Source organism: Manis javanica, chromosome 2 (assembly GCF_040802235.1).
Source record: "Manis javanica isolate MJ-LG chromosome 2, MJ_LKY, whole genome shotgun sequence".
NCBI lineage: Eukaryota > Metazoa > Chordata > Mammalia > Pholidota > Manidae > Manis > Manis javanica.
In genome coordinates this window covers 154274766-154291790 of record NC_133157.1, presented here as the reverse complement: position 1 = coordinate 154291790, position 17025 = coordinate 154274766, and the positions used below count along the sequence as shown (strand labels likewise).

The window sequence follows — 17025 nt, the reverse complement described above, 5'->3', positions numbered from 1 at the left end:
AGGCACTAGAAATAAAGATGTGGGCATAGCCTCTATGATCTTTCAATGTAATGGAAGGAAAAAGTAAGTGTAAGAAGGTATTAGAATTAAGTTTTCAGTGTAAATACCCCAAGAAACAACACAAATGCTGAAGCAAGTGTGTGGCAGAAGCTCCCAGGGGATATTTCATATAGAATAAATTCCATGATTCTTGAAGCCCTCAACTACTTTGAGAATATAAAAGAAGAGAATGGAGGAGGAGTGAACTATTTGTGATAACATTTTTTGGTTAAGAATGGGAAGAGGTGCTACAGCTTTCATCACAATGAAAAGAGAGGGGGACCATGTGAACATCAGTAGATATTTTCATTCATGTTGAGAAGATGTGAATAAAACAATCCACACATGCTTAGTAACTCAATGACATGAAATGAGAACTTCATTTCCCAAGTCAGCTAACAACTTTAAATTCCTGGATGAGAACGTCCTTTTAATTTTTGTTTGCTATCCACAGAACAGCTACAGACAGAGAACACTTTGAAGTCTTCACTACTATGTAAACATTTCTTCACCCCACTCTTAAATCTAGAGTAGACAATGGACAAAATATATCAAGCTCTTATCTGTAGTATTTGCCAATTTCTGAGGTGTAAAGATTCTCACCCTGGAGACTTTCAAGCTACCAACATGTTGTCACTGAAGGTGGAGTTGGGAAGAGGTGTGCAGTAGCATGGCCTTATGTGGCACTGCCACCATATAGATTCAATAAATATAAATAACCTCAAGAGCACAAATAGTAATAAAATGTATTTAAACAATTAGGAGATAATTATTTTTGAGTATTTATTACATTGTTTATAATTTCATTGTAATATGTACAATTTAATTTTTAGTAATGGCTGTTTAACCATTGCCTGTAAAATCCCTGAAAATTTAATTTTTCCAGTGAGCCCTTCAATGTGGGTGCTTCTGAGTATGCTGGGTCCTCCTATCTTCTCACATTTCCACTGCCACTGGAAGCCTCATCTACTCTACCACTTACATGCAGACAGTCCCAAATCTCTATCTCCAAACCAAAACTGTCCTAGTCTACTGATATCTAGACCCGTATTTGCAATTGCTCCATGATGTATTTCACCCTAGTGTCCCACATGCTTTTGAAATTGAAAATGTCCATAATTAGGCTTATTTCTTTCTTTTGAAGTTTGCCTCTCCCTTTCAACACAGTAATTTACATTGTAAATGTAAATGGTAAGCACCGTTTATCAAATCCCCTTACCAAAACCCCAAATGTCATTCTTTATTCCTATATTCCCCATGTATGACTGCAAAACCTAGTGGGCCTGACCCTAATATCCCTACTGTTGCTTCTCTTTGTACTCACTGCGATTGACAAAACTTGAGTCCTAATCACCCACCTCTTATTGTCGCAATAACCTTCTAGCTTCCTAACTCTGATTTATCCCACACACTGATGTCTGTGATCTTTCTCAATCACACAAATCCTTTAATGGATCCAGTTGCCTCAGATCAGTGATTAGATCAGTGCCTTCCATCACTGCTGCACAACAGAATTATGTGGGGAAGGGTTTTTTCAACCACCTTTATAAATGCATAATTTACATACCATAAAGTTCACCTGTTTTAAGTATTAGCTCAGTGTGTTTTTAACAAATGTGCAGGTATACCTCGTTGTATCACACTTTGCTTTATTGTGTATTTGCTTGGCAGATACTGCATTTTTTACAAATTGAAGTCTTGTGGCAACTCTGCAACAAACAAGTACATTGGCACCATTTTTCTAACAGGATTTGCTCACTTTGTATCTCTGTCACATTTTGGTAATGTTTGCCATATGTCAAACTTTTCAATATTATTATATCTGTTATCATGATCAGGGATGAGTGATTTCTTGAGGTGGAATCTACTCCTGGTGAAGATGCTGTGAAGATTGCTGAAATGACAACAAATGAGTTAGAAAGTTACATAAACTTAGTTGATAAAGCAGCAGGGTTGGAGGATTGACTCCAATTTTGAAAGATGTCCTACTTTAGGTAAAATGCTATCAAACATCATGGCATGATATAGAGAAATTATTCACAAACTGAAGAGCCCATAGATGCAGCAAATATCATTATTGTTTTAAGAAATTTCTACAGCTGCCCCAGCCTTCAGCAACTCCCACCCTGATCAGTCAGCAGACATCAACACTGAAGCAAAATCCTCCCACTAGCAAAAAGATTATGACTTGGTGAAAGCTCATCTGATGGTTAGCATTTTTTAGCAATAAATTATTTTTTAAATTAAGATACATACTTATCTGCAAAATAAAGATTATTTTTTATTGCACAATTTATAGACTAAATATGGTGTAAACATAACTTTCATATGTGCTGGAAAACCAAAAGTTCATTTCTTTATTGCAATATTAGCTTTTCTGTAGTGTCTGGAAATGAACCTGTGTTATCTCCAATGTGCCTGTATACCTGTATGACTAACACCACAATAGCCATCACCTCAAAAAGCTCCTATGTCCTTTTTCAGTCAAATTCCCCAAAGGTATCCTTCCCCAAAGAGAAAACCCCAAGCAACCAACAGCCTTTTGTCAGTAATCATTAGTTTTGCCTGTTTTAGAATTTCATATAAATTGAATCAGACAGCATTTACTTTTTTGCATCTGGTTTCTTTTACTCAAGATAATGTCTTTGAGATTCGGCCATGGTGCATGAATCAGTAATTTCTTCCTTTTTACTGTTAAGTAGAATTCCATTGTATGAACTCATCAAAATGTTATCCTTTCATTTATTGATGGACATTTGGATTGTTTCCAGTTTGGGACTATTATAAGTAAAGTTTCTATGAATATTTGGGTGTAGATATTTTTGTGAACATGTTTCTGTTCCTCTTGGGTCAATACTTAGGAGTGGAAATGCTTGGTCTTATAACTGAATTTCTAACTTTAGAAGAAACTAATTCCAAAAGTAGCTGTACCATTCTCCATTCTCACCAGCAATGCTTGAGAGCTCCAGGCAGAAAATCAGGGCAAACACAGCTCATTTTGCTTGTTTCCCTTCTCTGGATATCACAGACCTGAACTGCTTGTTATTCAATGTCTGGAAACAGTTGTTTTGTATATTTTGCCTAGATTTTTAAAATTGCTGGGAATGGGAAGAGCAAGTTCAGTACCAGGTATGCTGTCATGGCCAGAAGCAAAGTCCACTTGGGTATCCTCTTCAAATATGTGATGCTTGAGACCCACCCCACACTAATTAAATCTGAGTTCAGGTGTGAGGAAGAGCAGCAGAGGAGGTTCTAATGTGCAGGAACTTTTGAGAATTATTGGCTCAGAGAGTAATGTCCAATCTCTTCACTGAGGCAAGATCCTTCAGAGTCTGCCCTAAGCCTACTTCTACAGTCTAGATCCGCGCCGCCCCCACCCGCCCCATAACCACCTTTTGTCATTTCTCCTAAGTTTCAACCATGTAGAACTTAATCAACACGAACATTATCTCTCAAGCCTATGACTTTTGTTGTGGTCATTTTGATCCACTCTACTGGAAGTACTTAACCTACAAGATTTAGCCAAGCTCTGGGACGTAAAACAGCCAGAGTTCTAGGGCAGAATGTTGTATTACAAAGAATACTGAGACAACAAATTCAAGATCTGCTATCTGGTACCACTATTTCCAACAAGGTGAATTTAGTCATTATTTATCATCTCATTTCCTCAAGTGCAACACGGTAATAATACCTGGCAGGAAGAGAGACAAGTACACACTGTGCACAGTGCGCACACACACCAACAATATATTCCCCTTCACGCCCCACATTCCACTTCTAACATTTTCTTAAAGTTCCATTGCAAATTGCATATTATTATCTGTGTACATCTCTTTTTTCCCCACTAGACTGTGGGTTTTATAATGGCCGGGGGCTACTGTTTTCTACTTTTGCATTTCAGAGCATAAAAGTCCCTGGAATAAAACAAGAATTTAAATAACTCTCAGGTGAACGTAGAGTTTAGTAGTCTCCGGTTCTGATTAAAGAGTTTACAGTGTTCTTCCTCAAAACCAATTCACGCCGTGGGGGAGATGTACCACCTAGTCCTTGACAGTTTAGTAATGTAATTTTTATCAGAAAAAATACCCAGTTTTCGTTGTTGAGTTAAAAGAACCCGCAAAATCTATGCTGCCTTCTAGGGCGGCCTACAGCACCTTCGGGCATACAGCAGACGTAGCAGGATGCCCTCGCCAAAGCGTTCTATGCGGAGGACGTCTCATCAGTTTCCTCCTTCAAGGAAATGGGGTCGGAATAGGTGGGCTGGCGCCGGAAGAGGGGCGCGCGCAGCCGGCCCCGCCCTGCGGTTACCAGGCAACCAGCCTGGAAGTCGCAGGCGGCGCGTCGGCAGCAGGCGCCGGCGAGCAGGTGAAAGATGGCGGAAGGCGGCGGCCCTGAGCCGGGCGAGCAGGAGAGGCTGTCTTCTGGGCCCGCGCCACCAAGCGCGCGGGATTTGCAGGTGCGGCGAGCGCTGAGGGCGGGGGCGCGGCGGCGGGAGACGGCGCGCGCGCGGGGGCTGTCGGAGGCTGTCTCTGGCCTCGACCGAGCCTTCCCCGAGTGGCAGCTGGGGACAGAATTATGACTCCGGCGCCGCAGAGGTGCTCGTTCGGTGGTGCTCATGAAAACAAGTGCCCGAGCCCGACTGTCTAGCGCAGGTGCCTGGTTTCCCCCTCCGCCTGATGTGCGATTTAAGAAACAACAGTTCCTTTAGAAAGGCGTTTTGTGGGGTCAGTTTGAGTGGTTCAGCAGTTGATGCTTCCTTCAGGACACTTGCTGCAGAAGAAAGGTTTGCTGTGGCCGCAGGGAAATCAGCGACGACTTAAAAAGTAATCATGACAGTGTTGGTCTCATCTTGCATGTCTTGGATGCTGTTTGTGCCTTATAAATCCTTTATTATCAGGTTGCTTTTCCCTTTTAAAGGGGTGAACTGAAGTATTTCGCCCTAGGGCTGCACAGCCTAGTTGTAAAAGCTAGCATTGCACATAAGAAACGGGAATTAAAACTTTATAATGTTATGGGATACCGACATTAGGTAGCTAAATACGAGTGCACCAAATCTTGCTTTATCAGATGCTTAAAATTGCTTTCTTCATTTTAGGCTTGTTTTCTGTCTTCTAAGATCATTGGTAAAATCCAACAAATATCCATAAGGAGCTTGTAAGTCCGGGGAGAGGAAATCCCGGGGCAAAATACTTATAAAACTGAAATCAGTCAAAGGGAGAAATAAAGTTTAAAATTCAGTTATTGCTTACAAACTGCGGTCCGAGCCCTTCTTTCTTTCCTGCCGCAGGAGAAGCAAAACCTGCCCTCCCCTCCCCTCTCAGGTACAGATAAGCCGTTTCTTGCCCGTTGATATGGAGATGAACTTCTCTCTCCACCCCTGAGGAATGATGCAAATGCACTAAAGGGATACTTCTTTCCATCTCTGAATGCCTACTGATATGCAGATGTACTAAAGACAGGTGAAATATTCTGGAAATATTGCAATTTTACCCACAGCTATAATTAAAAATTAATGGCATTGAATCTACAAGCTTTAGTAAAAAGTTCATTCTACTTCTTTGATCAAGCGTATGTTGATCCCCTGCTGTGTAACATTATGCTAATCTCTGGGGAACACATAGATAAATAGCACATCAAATCCACACTGGGTACTGGACACTGGACACTGTTGAAGGACATAGAAATGTAAAAGGCATTTCTCCCTGTTTTTGCAGAAATAAAATACGAATATATTTACTGTAACATTTTAAGATGGAGTGTGATTGGGTGCCAAAATAAATAGTACATAAAATGAAGAATCTGGAGAATGGGGAGATCAGTGTCAGGTTTGGAGATGAACTCAATGTAGAAGTAGTTCCAGTGACCGTAAGTCAATTCAGCAGTAGTAAATAGAATAAAGGAATAGGAAGCTATCATCTATCTCATCTTTTCTATTGTGAACCTCCATCACCAGTTGGCAACATGGTATGTTGAGAAAAAATGGAGTCTGTGGTCACATCAACTTTGGTTTGCATCTTGGTCCTGCCACTAAGTAGTTGTGTGAATAAAGAAGAAATGACTTAACCTCTCTGATCCTTGGTGTGTCTTTATTTGCAAACAATGGATGATGGTAGTGGTATCAAGGATGAAATAATGTCTATATAATGCCTATGCACTCCCATGTTATCCTAACTTGGTAAATATTTTGTTCCTTTTCCCTTAAAGGAGAAAAATACTATAACTTTCACTGTTTAATACAATCTAATACCATTAAAGTTAAAACTAGGTAACTTAATCCTTTCTCTAGTTTAAATCAGTTCTTTTTATGTGAAAATGAGAACAACTTGGTCAATGAACACCAAATACTTGGCAAGTTTACAGACTTAATCCAGTGGATTAATATATAATTAATAGTTGGAGACATTCTGGTAGATGTTGATAATTGTGAGAATGCCTTCCTTTCCACTATCAATTAGGAGACAGGTTTTTTTCATCTCCTTTGTAGTAGGTAGATAACTGATTTTTTTTATGAGTGTGATTTCACATATAAAATACATTAAGGATTGATAGTTTCCTTTAGAATTTAATAAGAATATGGAGAACTTGCAAAGAAATCTGAAGACAACCAGAGTGATGGTGTATGAAGAGTATATATTAAAGGTTTAAAAAAGTATTGGATAGTGTTATTCTTTCTGCCTGGTTTCTTAATCATAATTTTTGGATTATTTTGTTATTGTCTAATCTAGCCATGCTTATTTTAAGTTACCCAGTTAGTGCAGTCAATACTTCTTACTTACCTGACAGCTTGCTTTTAGAGCCTTTGACAGTATTATAGAGGCAGAGGGTGATGTATTACTAATTGGAACAAGGAAAAGTACTCCTAAAGTACATATATCATAGCTGCCACTCAGTGTAGGGTTTGTCAGTATCTAAATCAGGAGAGATTGCCACATTTACCACGAGAGGAAAGATGGATAGTTGTCTCCCAGAAAGCCTCCCAGCACTGTAACTTAGAAACTATGGAAATCTCCTGTGGATATCAAACCAGGAGTAGATCTTTACTCCCTTCATCCTCCCAAATTGGGAAACACTAAAGAGGAAACTATGGGATGTGATTGCTAGTGACAATACTAACCCTAAAACCTTAGCATTCAGTAGTATATCTGAACATGTTCAGAGACCTTTTTGGCTCTCCTGCCCTCAGTCCTTCCACATGCGTGGATTTAGCAGTTGGTTAAGGTATTTAATCGTATGCTTCTGTCAAGTTTTCCTACTAGATATGGGTACTCCTAATGACTGGTTCTCCACTTCAGTGTGCTTCAGAATCACCTGGAAGGCTTGTTAAAGCTCAGTTGCTGGGCCCCACCTCCAAGTTCCTAATTCATTATAGGGTGGGCACCTGCATTTTTCAAAGGTCCCCAGGTGAAGCTGCTATTCCTGTTCTGTATTAAACCTCCTGGCAGTTGGCACTCTTAAGACTGAGAAATAAAGTACTTTTAATCTTTTATTATACACTTGATTTTCTCACTTTAAGGTATTATGCCTTTAGATTTCTTTTCATGTTCTAAACATTTAAAATTCTGAAGGAAAGATAATCAATATTTACATACTTTGTTCTCTCCATGCAATTGAAATATCTTCATCTAATTGGTTAGCTTGTGGAACACTCCATCCTGATAATTCACAATGCACATATTTATATATCTTTATTTGACTGAGATTTTGTTGTTCTACTGCTTTTGAGGAGTACTTCTATTTATTTTGATGAGTTTAAATAATCATTTCATCTTCTGGTGTGGTGTCATTTACTATGTCAAATAATATAAATTAAATTTGTTTATAATACAAAGGAACTTATGCTATATGATGCTACAGGGACATCATGAATCTTGGCATTCCCTCTAAATATTCATTTTCCTCACAGTTAATGATGTACCATTAATAACTAGAACCTTTCAGCTAGGAGGACTATCAGCTTTTCATATCCCATTTTCTTCATATCCCATTTTCTTAGTATATGTTCCACATTTCTTGGATAAAGGCATCATTTGCTTTATTCATTTATTTTACAAAAGAAAATTACTATTTGATAAGCAGTTTATTCAAATCTTCTTAGAGCAAAAAACAAGGTTCAAAACTGTAGAGCAAATATCTCAATTTTAAAGCTTATCATGTTATAAATCTATTTATCCATATCTCTTTATGATTTATGTTGTGCTGTAGTCTACATAATTCAATGTGAGTTTTTTGGGTGCTTGTTAGGTACTATATTAGAAACAATTTGGGAAACCCAAACTAGTAGGAGGGATCATATAGTAAGAAAAGTACATAAATGATGATAACATAGTGTTTAATGTAAATGTCAGTAATATGATAGCATATGCAATGAGGATTTAGAAAAGAAATGTCATTTAGTTAAGAAAATTACAAAAGGCTTCAGAGAGGTGAGACAGAGGTTTCCTCCTAAAACCTCATATAATATGAAAATATAATTAATATAACTAATCCTGAAAGAGCAACAGGAAAGAGGGCTGTGTCAGACTGTGTACACCTGGAGAAAAGAATAAACCTCACAGAACAGGGTAACGTACCAAAGCTGTGGTCTGGCAGGACCCAAGCCCTTCCCCCACCCCAGCTCACTGGTGGGAGGAAGAGAAATGGACTGGGGAGGGAGTGGAGGCCTGGGACTGCTGAATGCCTAGCTGTGGAGATCTGCTATGGGAGCACAAACCTACATTTTATGGTGTTCTCATGATTAGTGAGGTTGGAAGGCTAAGTCAGGCAGAATACCTGGGGAGACTGAGATTCCAGCCACTTGTGGAAAGCAGGGATCCATATCCAGTTGCTCTGAGACAAAAGAAAAGCAGGCAGTCTGAGACACTTCCTAACAGCGAGAGGGCTGCTAAAGGGGCAAGGATTGCACAGAGCTTACTGCTCAGAAGAAAGGACAGGTAAACAAAATTGTCCAGGTACACTCTGCCCAGCAGGTTGGGAACTTTCACAATCTTCAGGCTCCAGCCCTCTGGCTGGTTATGCGGTTCCAAGGCCCCCCACCGTTATATGCAGCCTGCTCTGCCTTCCTCCCAACCAGCCCCACCTGGCTTACAAACTGGCAAATGCTACACTGGTGTTAGACCCACCAGAGGGAAGCCCTGCCTCTGGCAGCTACAAAAACAAAGCATAGAGGCTTATACGTGTGTGCTCTGCCCACCGATTCAGGCAGTGGAGACAGGCATAGCAGCTGGGAAGCAGGAAACAGCTCTTTCCTCCCCCCAGGCACCAACACTGTTCCCCTGCGACCCCCAACATTGCCCCAAGGGCTGAGCAGCTCCAGAGAGTAGAGCTTCTGGGCACTAGAGGGTGCCAATGCAAATATGAAATGTAAAAGGAACCTCGTTCAAAGCAAAATTATGAATACACCACCAGAGAAAGATTCAAGTGAAATTGACCTCATGAATCTTCCTGAAAGAGGTTTCAAAATAAAAATAATTTACATACTCATGGAGGTAAAGAAAAATATTCAAGAACTCAGGAGTGAATTCCTGTCAGAGAACCAATCATTGTAGAACACAGTATCAGAAATGAAATATACAATGGAAGGTTTTAAAAGCAGATTAGATGTGGTGGAGATGATAGATGAAATAGAAATAAGAGAATAGGAATAAAAAGAAGCTGAGGCACAGAGAAAAGGAAGGATCTCTAAGAATGGAAGAATATTGCGAGAAATGTGTGACCAATCCAAATGGAACAATATTTGCATTATAGGGGTACCAGAAGAAAAAGAGAAAAAGGGATAGAAAGTGTCTTTGAGGAGGTAATTGCTGAAAACTTCCCCAATCTGGGGAAGGAGATAGTCTCTCAGGCTGATGCACAGATCTCCCAACACAAGGGGACCCAAGGAAGACAACACCAAGACATACAGTAATTAAAATGGCAAAGATCAAGGATAATGACAGGCTGTTGAAAGCAGCCAGAGAGAGAAATAAGGTCACATGCAAAGGAAAGCCCATCAGGCTATCATCAGACTTATCAGCAGAAACCTTACAAGCCACAAGGGAGTGGCAGGATGTATTTAATGCAATGGAGCACAAGGGCCTTGAACCAAGAATACGTTATCCGGCAAGATTATCATTTAAATTTGAAGGAGGGATTAAACAATTTCCACATGAGCAAAAGCTGAGAGAATTTACCTCCCACAAACAGTCTCTGCAGTGTATTTTTGAGGGACTGCTATAGATAGAAGTGTTCCTAAGGATTAATAGCTGTCACCAGAGGTAATAAAACCACAGTAAAGAAAGTAGAACATCTAATTACTAAGCAAATGCAAAATTAAATATCCCAAAAGTCAATCAAGGGATAGATAAAGAGTACAGAATGTGATACCTAATATATAAAGAATGGAGGAGGAAGAAAAAGGAGGAGAAAAAAAAAAGAACCTTTAGATTGTGTTTGTAATAGCATATTAAGTGAGTTAAGTTAGACTCTTAGATAGTAAGGAAGTTAACCTTGAACCTTTAGTAACCACGAATCTAAAGCCTATGATGGCAATAAGTACATACCTATTGATGATCACCCTAAATGTAAATGGACTGAATGCAGCAATCAAAAGACATAGAGTCACTGAATGGGTTAAAAAAAAGACCCATCTATATGCTGCCTACAAGAGATTCACTTTAAATCCAAAGACATACACAGACTAAAAGTGAAGGGATGGAAAAAGATATTTCATGCAACTAAAGGGAGAAAAAAGCAGGAGTTGCAGTACTTGTATCAGACAAAATAGGCTTCAAAACAAAGAAAGTCAGAAGTGACAAAGAAGAACTTTACATAATGATAAAGGGATCAATCCAACAAGAAGATATAACTGTTATAAATATCTGTGCACCCAACACAGGGGCACCTACATATATGAAACAAATACAGAATTAAAAGGGGGAAAAAGAATGCAGTGCATTCATTCTAGGAGACTTAAAGACTCCATTCACTCCAAAGGACAGTTCAACCAGACAGAAAATAAGTAAGGAGACAGGCACAGAACAACACATTAGAACAGATGGACCTAACAGACATCTACAGAACTCTACACCCAAAAGCAACAGAATATACCTTCTTCTCAAGTGCACATTGAACATTTCATCTACAGAACTCTACACCCAAAAGCAACAGAATACACCTTCTTCTCAAGTGCACATTGAACATTTTCATATACTAGGCCACAAAAAGAGCCTCGGTTAATTCAAAAAGATTGAAGTTGTACCAAGCAGTTTCTCAGATCACAGATGTATGAAACTAGAAATAAATTACACAAAGAAAATGAAAAATCCCACAAACACATGGAGGCTTCACAACATTCTCCTAAATAGCCAATTGATCAATGACCAAATAAAAACAGAGATCAAGCAATATATGGAGGCAAATGACAACAATAATTCAACACCACAAAATCTGTGGGACACAGAGAAGGCCGTGCTAAGAGGAAAGTATATTGCAATACAGGCCTACCTCAGGAAAGAAGAACAATCCCATATGAACAGTGTAAATTCACAATTAATGAAACTAGAAAAAGAAGAACAAATGAGGCCCATTAGTAGGAGGGACATCATAAAGATGAGAGCAGAAATAAATAAAATCGAGAAGAATAAAACAATAGAATCAATGAAAGCCAGAGCTACTTCTTCAAGAAAATAAACAAAAGGGATAAACCCCTAGTCAGACTTATCAAGAAAAAAAGAGAGTCTACACACATAAATAGAATCAGAAATGACTGTGCCAAGTGATACTGCAATAATGACAGAGACCTGGAAATGGAAACAGCAATCTCTTAAATAACACATCTGATTGAGGCAAAATCGTGGTGCTTGCTGGCTTTCCATCTGAGCTCAATGAGTGTATCAGGTGGAAATGCTGAATCCACAGTCGTCATCCCTTCCCCCATTCCTAAATTTCTACGACGCTGTCTTCAGCAGCAGTTTCACAACAATGAGGAGCCATACTTTGAAAAATTGAGATGATATGTTTCATGAAAGGTGGCAAGGAGGTAAACACTTGCTTTTATGATCTATTCCTTCACTCATAATCTACTGCATTATACCTTCATGAGGCTTAAAATGATATCATAAAGCCAAGCTAAATGTTTATCTCCCCCCCCTCCAGTCTAAACACAAAGTATATAGTGCATAATGGAAAATGAAAGAACAAGTTAAAACGGACAGAGCTTGGAATGCCTTTTGAGCACTTACCTTCAGAAAGGGATGGTGGGAATTAGAATAAACAAACAGGCAAACAAAAAATAAACTGCAACAACAAAAAAAGAAATGCCACTCTTCATTCCTTCCTCATTCTTCTCGCTTTTTCTTCCTATAGTCAACCTAAAACCATGTGAACAGCATCCTTTCAGATATAAACCATGTGTAAGAGTACAGATGTACTCTTCAGTTATAAAGCCTAAAGTAAAAAGGGTTTTATAATGTTGAACTCAACATATTTTTTTTAAGCAGATAAAAGTTGTTTGTGTGGCTTTGTAACCCAGAAAGAAAGGCTGTGGCTTGGTGAGAAAGAAACCTGCTGTTGGATGACAGTAATGCTTCTCATTCAAGAAGCAACCTATCATTTGTCCTGGAGCAGTATTGAAGGAACAGGCAACGATGAATTCAACCTTCAGTTCCATAGAATACCAAAATACTGTTTTCCACAAATGACTGTGATTTGGGGATTGTCATTTTTTTCTTGTATAAACCTATTTCTTAACATAACAAAAAGAAGGTAAACATACTGTCTATTGGATAACATTGTTGAAAGGACTAAATGCAACACTACACCTAAAACATTCAAGGAAGAACTTGCTGTGTGGTAAGCATAAAATAATTTTTACTTTTATTTTGACTCATTAAAAATATTCTGTCACCCTCATGGAATAAAATGTTTCAATCTAAATGTATAACATTATTTTTCTTCCAAATAATTTATATACATTTATTGAAGTTTGTCTTTGCCTAATTAGGGGAATATTCAGATCTAACATACAGGTGTATTATTAAAAATTGTTATATTGTTCCCATTTGATGGTCCTGCCATGTATATGGTCATGCAAGTAACAGAAATATTCAAAACTACATGTGCAAAGATGAACTATGTTATTCTGCTGATAGTTTCTTTCCAAGTTGCTATTCATTCATTGCTCAATACTCTTTGTGTATAGTTATAAAACTGGCTATAAATTATTGTACCCACATTATAGTTCAGTTCATTTACAGTTTTCATTTTTATCAAACAGAATGGTGAGATATTTTAGGAAATGTTTGTGTGGTTATATACTGAATCCTTACATAAGTTTGTCATAACTTTTTCTTAATGAAACTGGGAAAGTTTGTCAATTTCTGCCTTTTTTTTTTAACAACTGTTCATACCAGATATTTAAAAATTCATTTGATAATATGGACAGAGAACAGGGACTATAATTTCTCTAATACCATATTTATTTATTTTTCAGAACAAATTCCTGGGAGTGGGGCATGAATTTGTGGAATGTTATTATAAAGGGATTTAATTTTGTTTCCTGGACCCTTCAAACCTACTTGATGGACTTGTATTCTAGAGAAAATTTAGGCCAATTCCCAGTCATTTCTTAGTACTAAATGTTCCTCTTCAGTCCCCGAGCCATAGCCATGCCTGGAACTGCTGATGAGGGAAAGCCTTGGTTGGCTTCCTTTTCTTTGCCATTCTAGTGCTTTTGCTTTTCCTACCCCAGCTTGTTTACCAAAATTTATGATCTCCTCTGGGAAGGGACAGAGAATAGGAAGGAGAGGAGAGGGAAGGTGAAGATCCTACTTGACTCATACTGTTTAGTGATATGTTGTCAGTCCTGAACAGATAATTAAAGCTGCTTTACTCTCAAAAAAAAAAAATTGGAATTGAGAAAGGAAAAATCATTATGGACACCACAGAAATACAAAGAATTATGGGAGAATACTATGAAAAATTATATGCTAACAAACTGGATAACCTAAAAGAAATGGACAACTTTCTAGAAAAATGCAACCTTCCAAAGCTGACCGAGGAAGAAACACAAAATCTGAACAGACCAATTACAGGCAACAAAATTGAATTGGTAAACAAAAAACTACCAAAGAACAAAACTCCTGGACCATATGGTTGCACTGCTGAATTTTATCAAACACTTAATAAAGACCTAATACCCATCCTACTTAAAGTTTTCCAAAAATTAGAAGAAGAGGGAATACTCCCAAATGCATTCTATGAGGCCAGCATCTCTCTAATACCAAAACCAGGCAAAGACACCACAAAAAAAGAAAATTAAAGACTAATATCCCTGATGAACATAGATGCAAAAATACTCAAGAAAATATTAGGAAACAATTCAAAAATACATCAAAAAGATCATCCATACATCATGATCAAGTAGGATTTATTCCATGGATGCAAGGATGGTACAACATTGAAAATCCATCAAGATCATCCCCACATCAACAAAAAGGACAAACCACATGATCATCTCCGTAGATGCTGAAAAAGCATTTGACAAAATTCAGCATCCATTCATGATAAATCTCTCAACAAACTGGGTATAGAAGGCAAGTACCTCAACATAATAAAAGCAATACATGACAAGCCCACATCCAACATTATACTTAACAGCGAGAAACTTATATGTAAGATCGGGAACAAGACAAGGATGCCCACTCTCCTCACTTCTATTCAACATAATTCTGGAGGTCCTCACCACAGCAGACAACACAAAGAAATAAAAGGCATGCAAATTGGCAAGGCAGACGTTCAGCTGTCCCTGTTTGCAGATGACATTGATATTTTACATAAACCCTAAAGAATCTACTCCAAAACTACTAGATCTAATATCTGAAATCAGTGAAGTTGCAGGATACAAAATTAATACACAGAAATCTGTTGCATTCCTATACACTAACAATCCACTAGCAGAAAGATAAATCAGGAAAACAGTTCCATTCACTATTGCATCAAAAAGAATAAAATACCTAGAAAGAAACCTAACCAAGGAAGTGAAAGACCTATACTCTGAAACTACAAGACACTCATGAGAGAAATTAAAGAAGATACCAATAAATGGAAACACATCCCGTGCTCATGAATAGGAAGAATTAATATTGTCAAAATGGCCATCCTGCCTAAGGCAATCTACAGATTCAGTGCAATTCCTACCAGAATACAAACAGTGTTCTTCAATGAACTAGATCAAATAGTTCTAAAATTCATATGGAACCACAAAAGACCCGAATAGCCTGAGAAGGAAGAATAAAGCTGGGGGGATTATGCTCTCCAACTTCAAGCTCTACTACAAAGCCACAGTAGTAAGACAATTTGGTACTGGCACAAAAAAAGACCCAAAAACCAGTGGAACAATAGAAAGCCCAGATATAAACCCAAGCATATATGGTCAATTAATATCTGTAAGGAGCAATGGACATACAATGGGGAAATAACAGTCTCTTCAACAAGATGTTGGCAAAACTGGACAGCTACATGTAAGAGAATGAAACTGGATTATTGTCTAATTCCATACACAAAAGTAACCTTGAAATGGATCAAAGACCTGAAGTAAGTCATGAAACCATAAAACTGTAGGAAGAAAACATAGGCAAAAATCTCTTGAATACAAACATAAACAACTTTTTCTTGAATGCATTCGTTGGGCAAGGGAAACAAAAGCAAAATGAACACATGGGACTACATCAAACTAAAAAGTTGCTGTACAGCAAAGGACACCATCAACAGAACAAAAAGGCATCCTACAGTATGGGAGAATATATTTCTAAATGACATAATCTGACAAAGAGTTAACATCCAAAATATATAAAAAGCTCATACACCTCAACAAGCAAAAAGCTAATAATCCAATTAAAAATGGGCAGAAGATCTGAACAGACACTTCGCCTAAGAAAAATTCAGATGGCCAACAGGCACATGAAAAGATGCTCCACATTGCTAATCATCAGAGAAATGCAAATTAAAACCACAGTGAGATATCACCTCACACCAGTCAGGATGGCCAACATCCAAAAGACAAACAACAAATGTTGGCGAGGATGTGGAGAAAGGGGAACCCTCCTACACTGCTGGTGGGAATGTAAATTAATTCAACCATTGTGGAAAGCAGTATGGAGGTTCCTCAAAAAACTAAAAATAGAAATACCATTTGACCCAGGAATTCCACTCCTAGGATTTTACCCTAAGAATGCAGGAGCCCAGTTTCAAAAAGGTATATGCATCCCTATGTTTATTGCAGCGCTATTTACAACAGCCAAGAAATAGAAGCAACCTAAGTGTCCATCAGTCGATGAATGGATAAAGAAGATGTGGTACATATACACAATGGAATATTATTCAGCCAGAAGAAGAAAACAAATCCTACCATTTGCAACAACATGGATGGAGCTAGAGGGTATTATGCTCAGTGAAATAAACCAGGTGGAGAAAGACAAGTATCAAATGATTTCACTCATCTATGGAGTATAAGAACAAAAAAAAAACTGAAGGAACAAAACAGCAGCAGACTCACAGAACCCAAGAATGGACTAACAGTTACCAAAGGGAAAGGGACTAGGGAGGATGGGTGGGAAGGGAGGGATAAGGGGGAAAAAGGGGCATTATGATTAGCACACATAATGTAGGTGGGGTGGGAGGTGCATGGGGAAGGCAGTACAACAGAGAACACAAGTAGTGATTCTGTAGTATCTTACTATGCTGATGGGCAGTGAATAATGGGGTATGTGGTGGGGACTTGATAACTGGGGAGTCTAGTAACCATAATGTTGCTCATGAAATTGTACATTAATGATACCAAAAAATAAATAAATAAAAAGACTAAACAACAAATGCTGGCAAGGATGCAGAGAAAGGGGAGCCCTCCCACACTGCTGGTGGGAAGTAAGGTAGTTCAACCATTGTGGAAAACAATATGGAGATTCCTCAAAAAACTTAAAATAGAAATACCATTTGACCCGGGAATCCCAC

At 38.3% G+C, this 17025-nt stretch overlaps 1 protein-coding gene and 1 long non-coding RNA gene across 3 annotated transcripts in view; one reads left to right on the top strand and one right to left on the bottom strand.

Moving 5' to 3' along the window:
• Positions 1–1673: 1673 nt before the first annotated feature.
• LOC118968295 (uncharacterized) lies at positions 1674–4265 on the bottom strand. Its single transcript, XR_005055894.2, has 2 exons — positions 4126–4265; positions 1674–1933 (listed from the first exon to the last, which is right to left on the bottom strand). It is a non-coding gene; the product is annotated as an uncharacterized lncRNA (long non-coding RNA).
• A 70-nt stretch (positions 4266–4335) lies between these two features.
• Positions 4336–17025, top strand: part of UBXN2B (UBX domain protein 2B) — a 79131-nt gene continuing 66441 nt past the window's right edge. For both annotated transcript variants that reach the window (XM_073229596.1, XM_017659676.3), the window contains exon 1: positions 4336–4495. In XM_073229596.1, the coding sequence (XP_073085697.1) occupies positions 4412–4495 (84 nt within the window). In that variant the 5' untranslated portion in view covers positions 4336–4411. The remainder of the gene's footprint in view (positions 4496–17025) is intronic.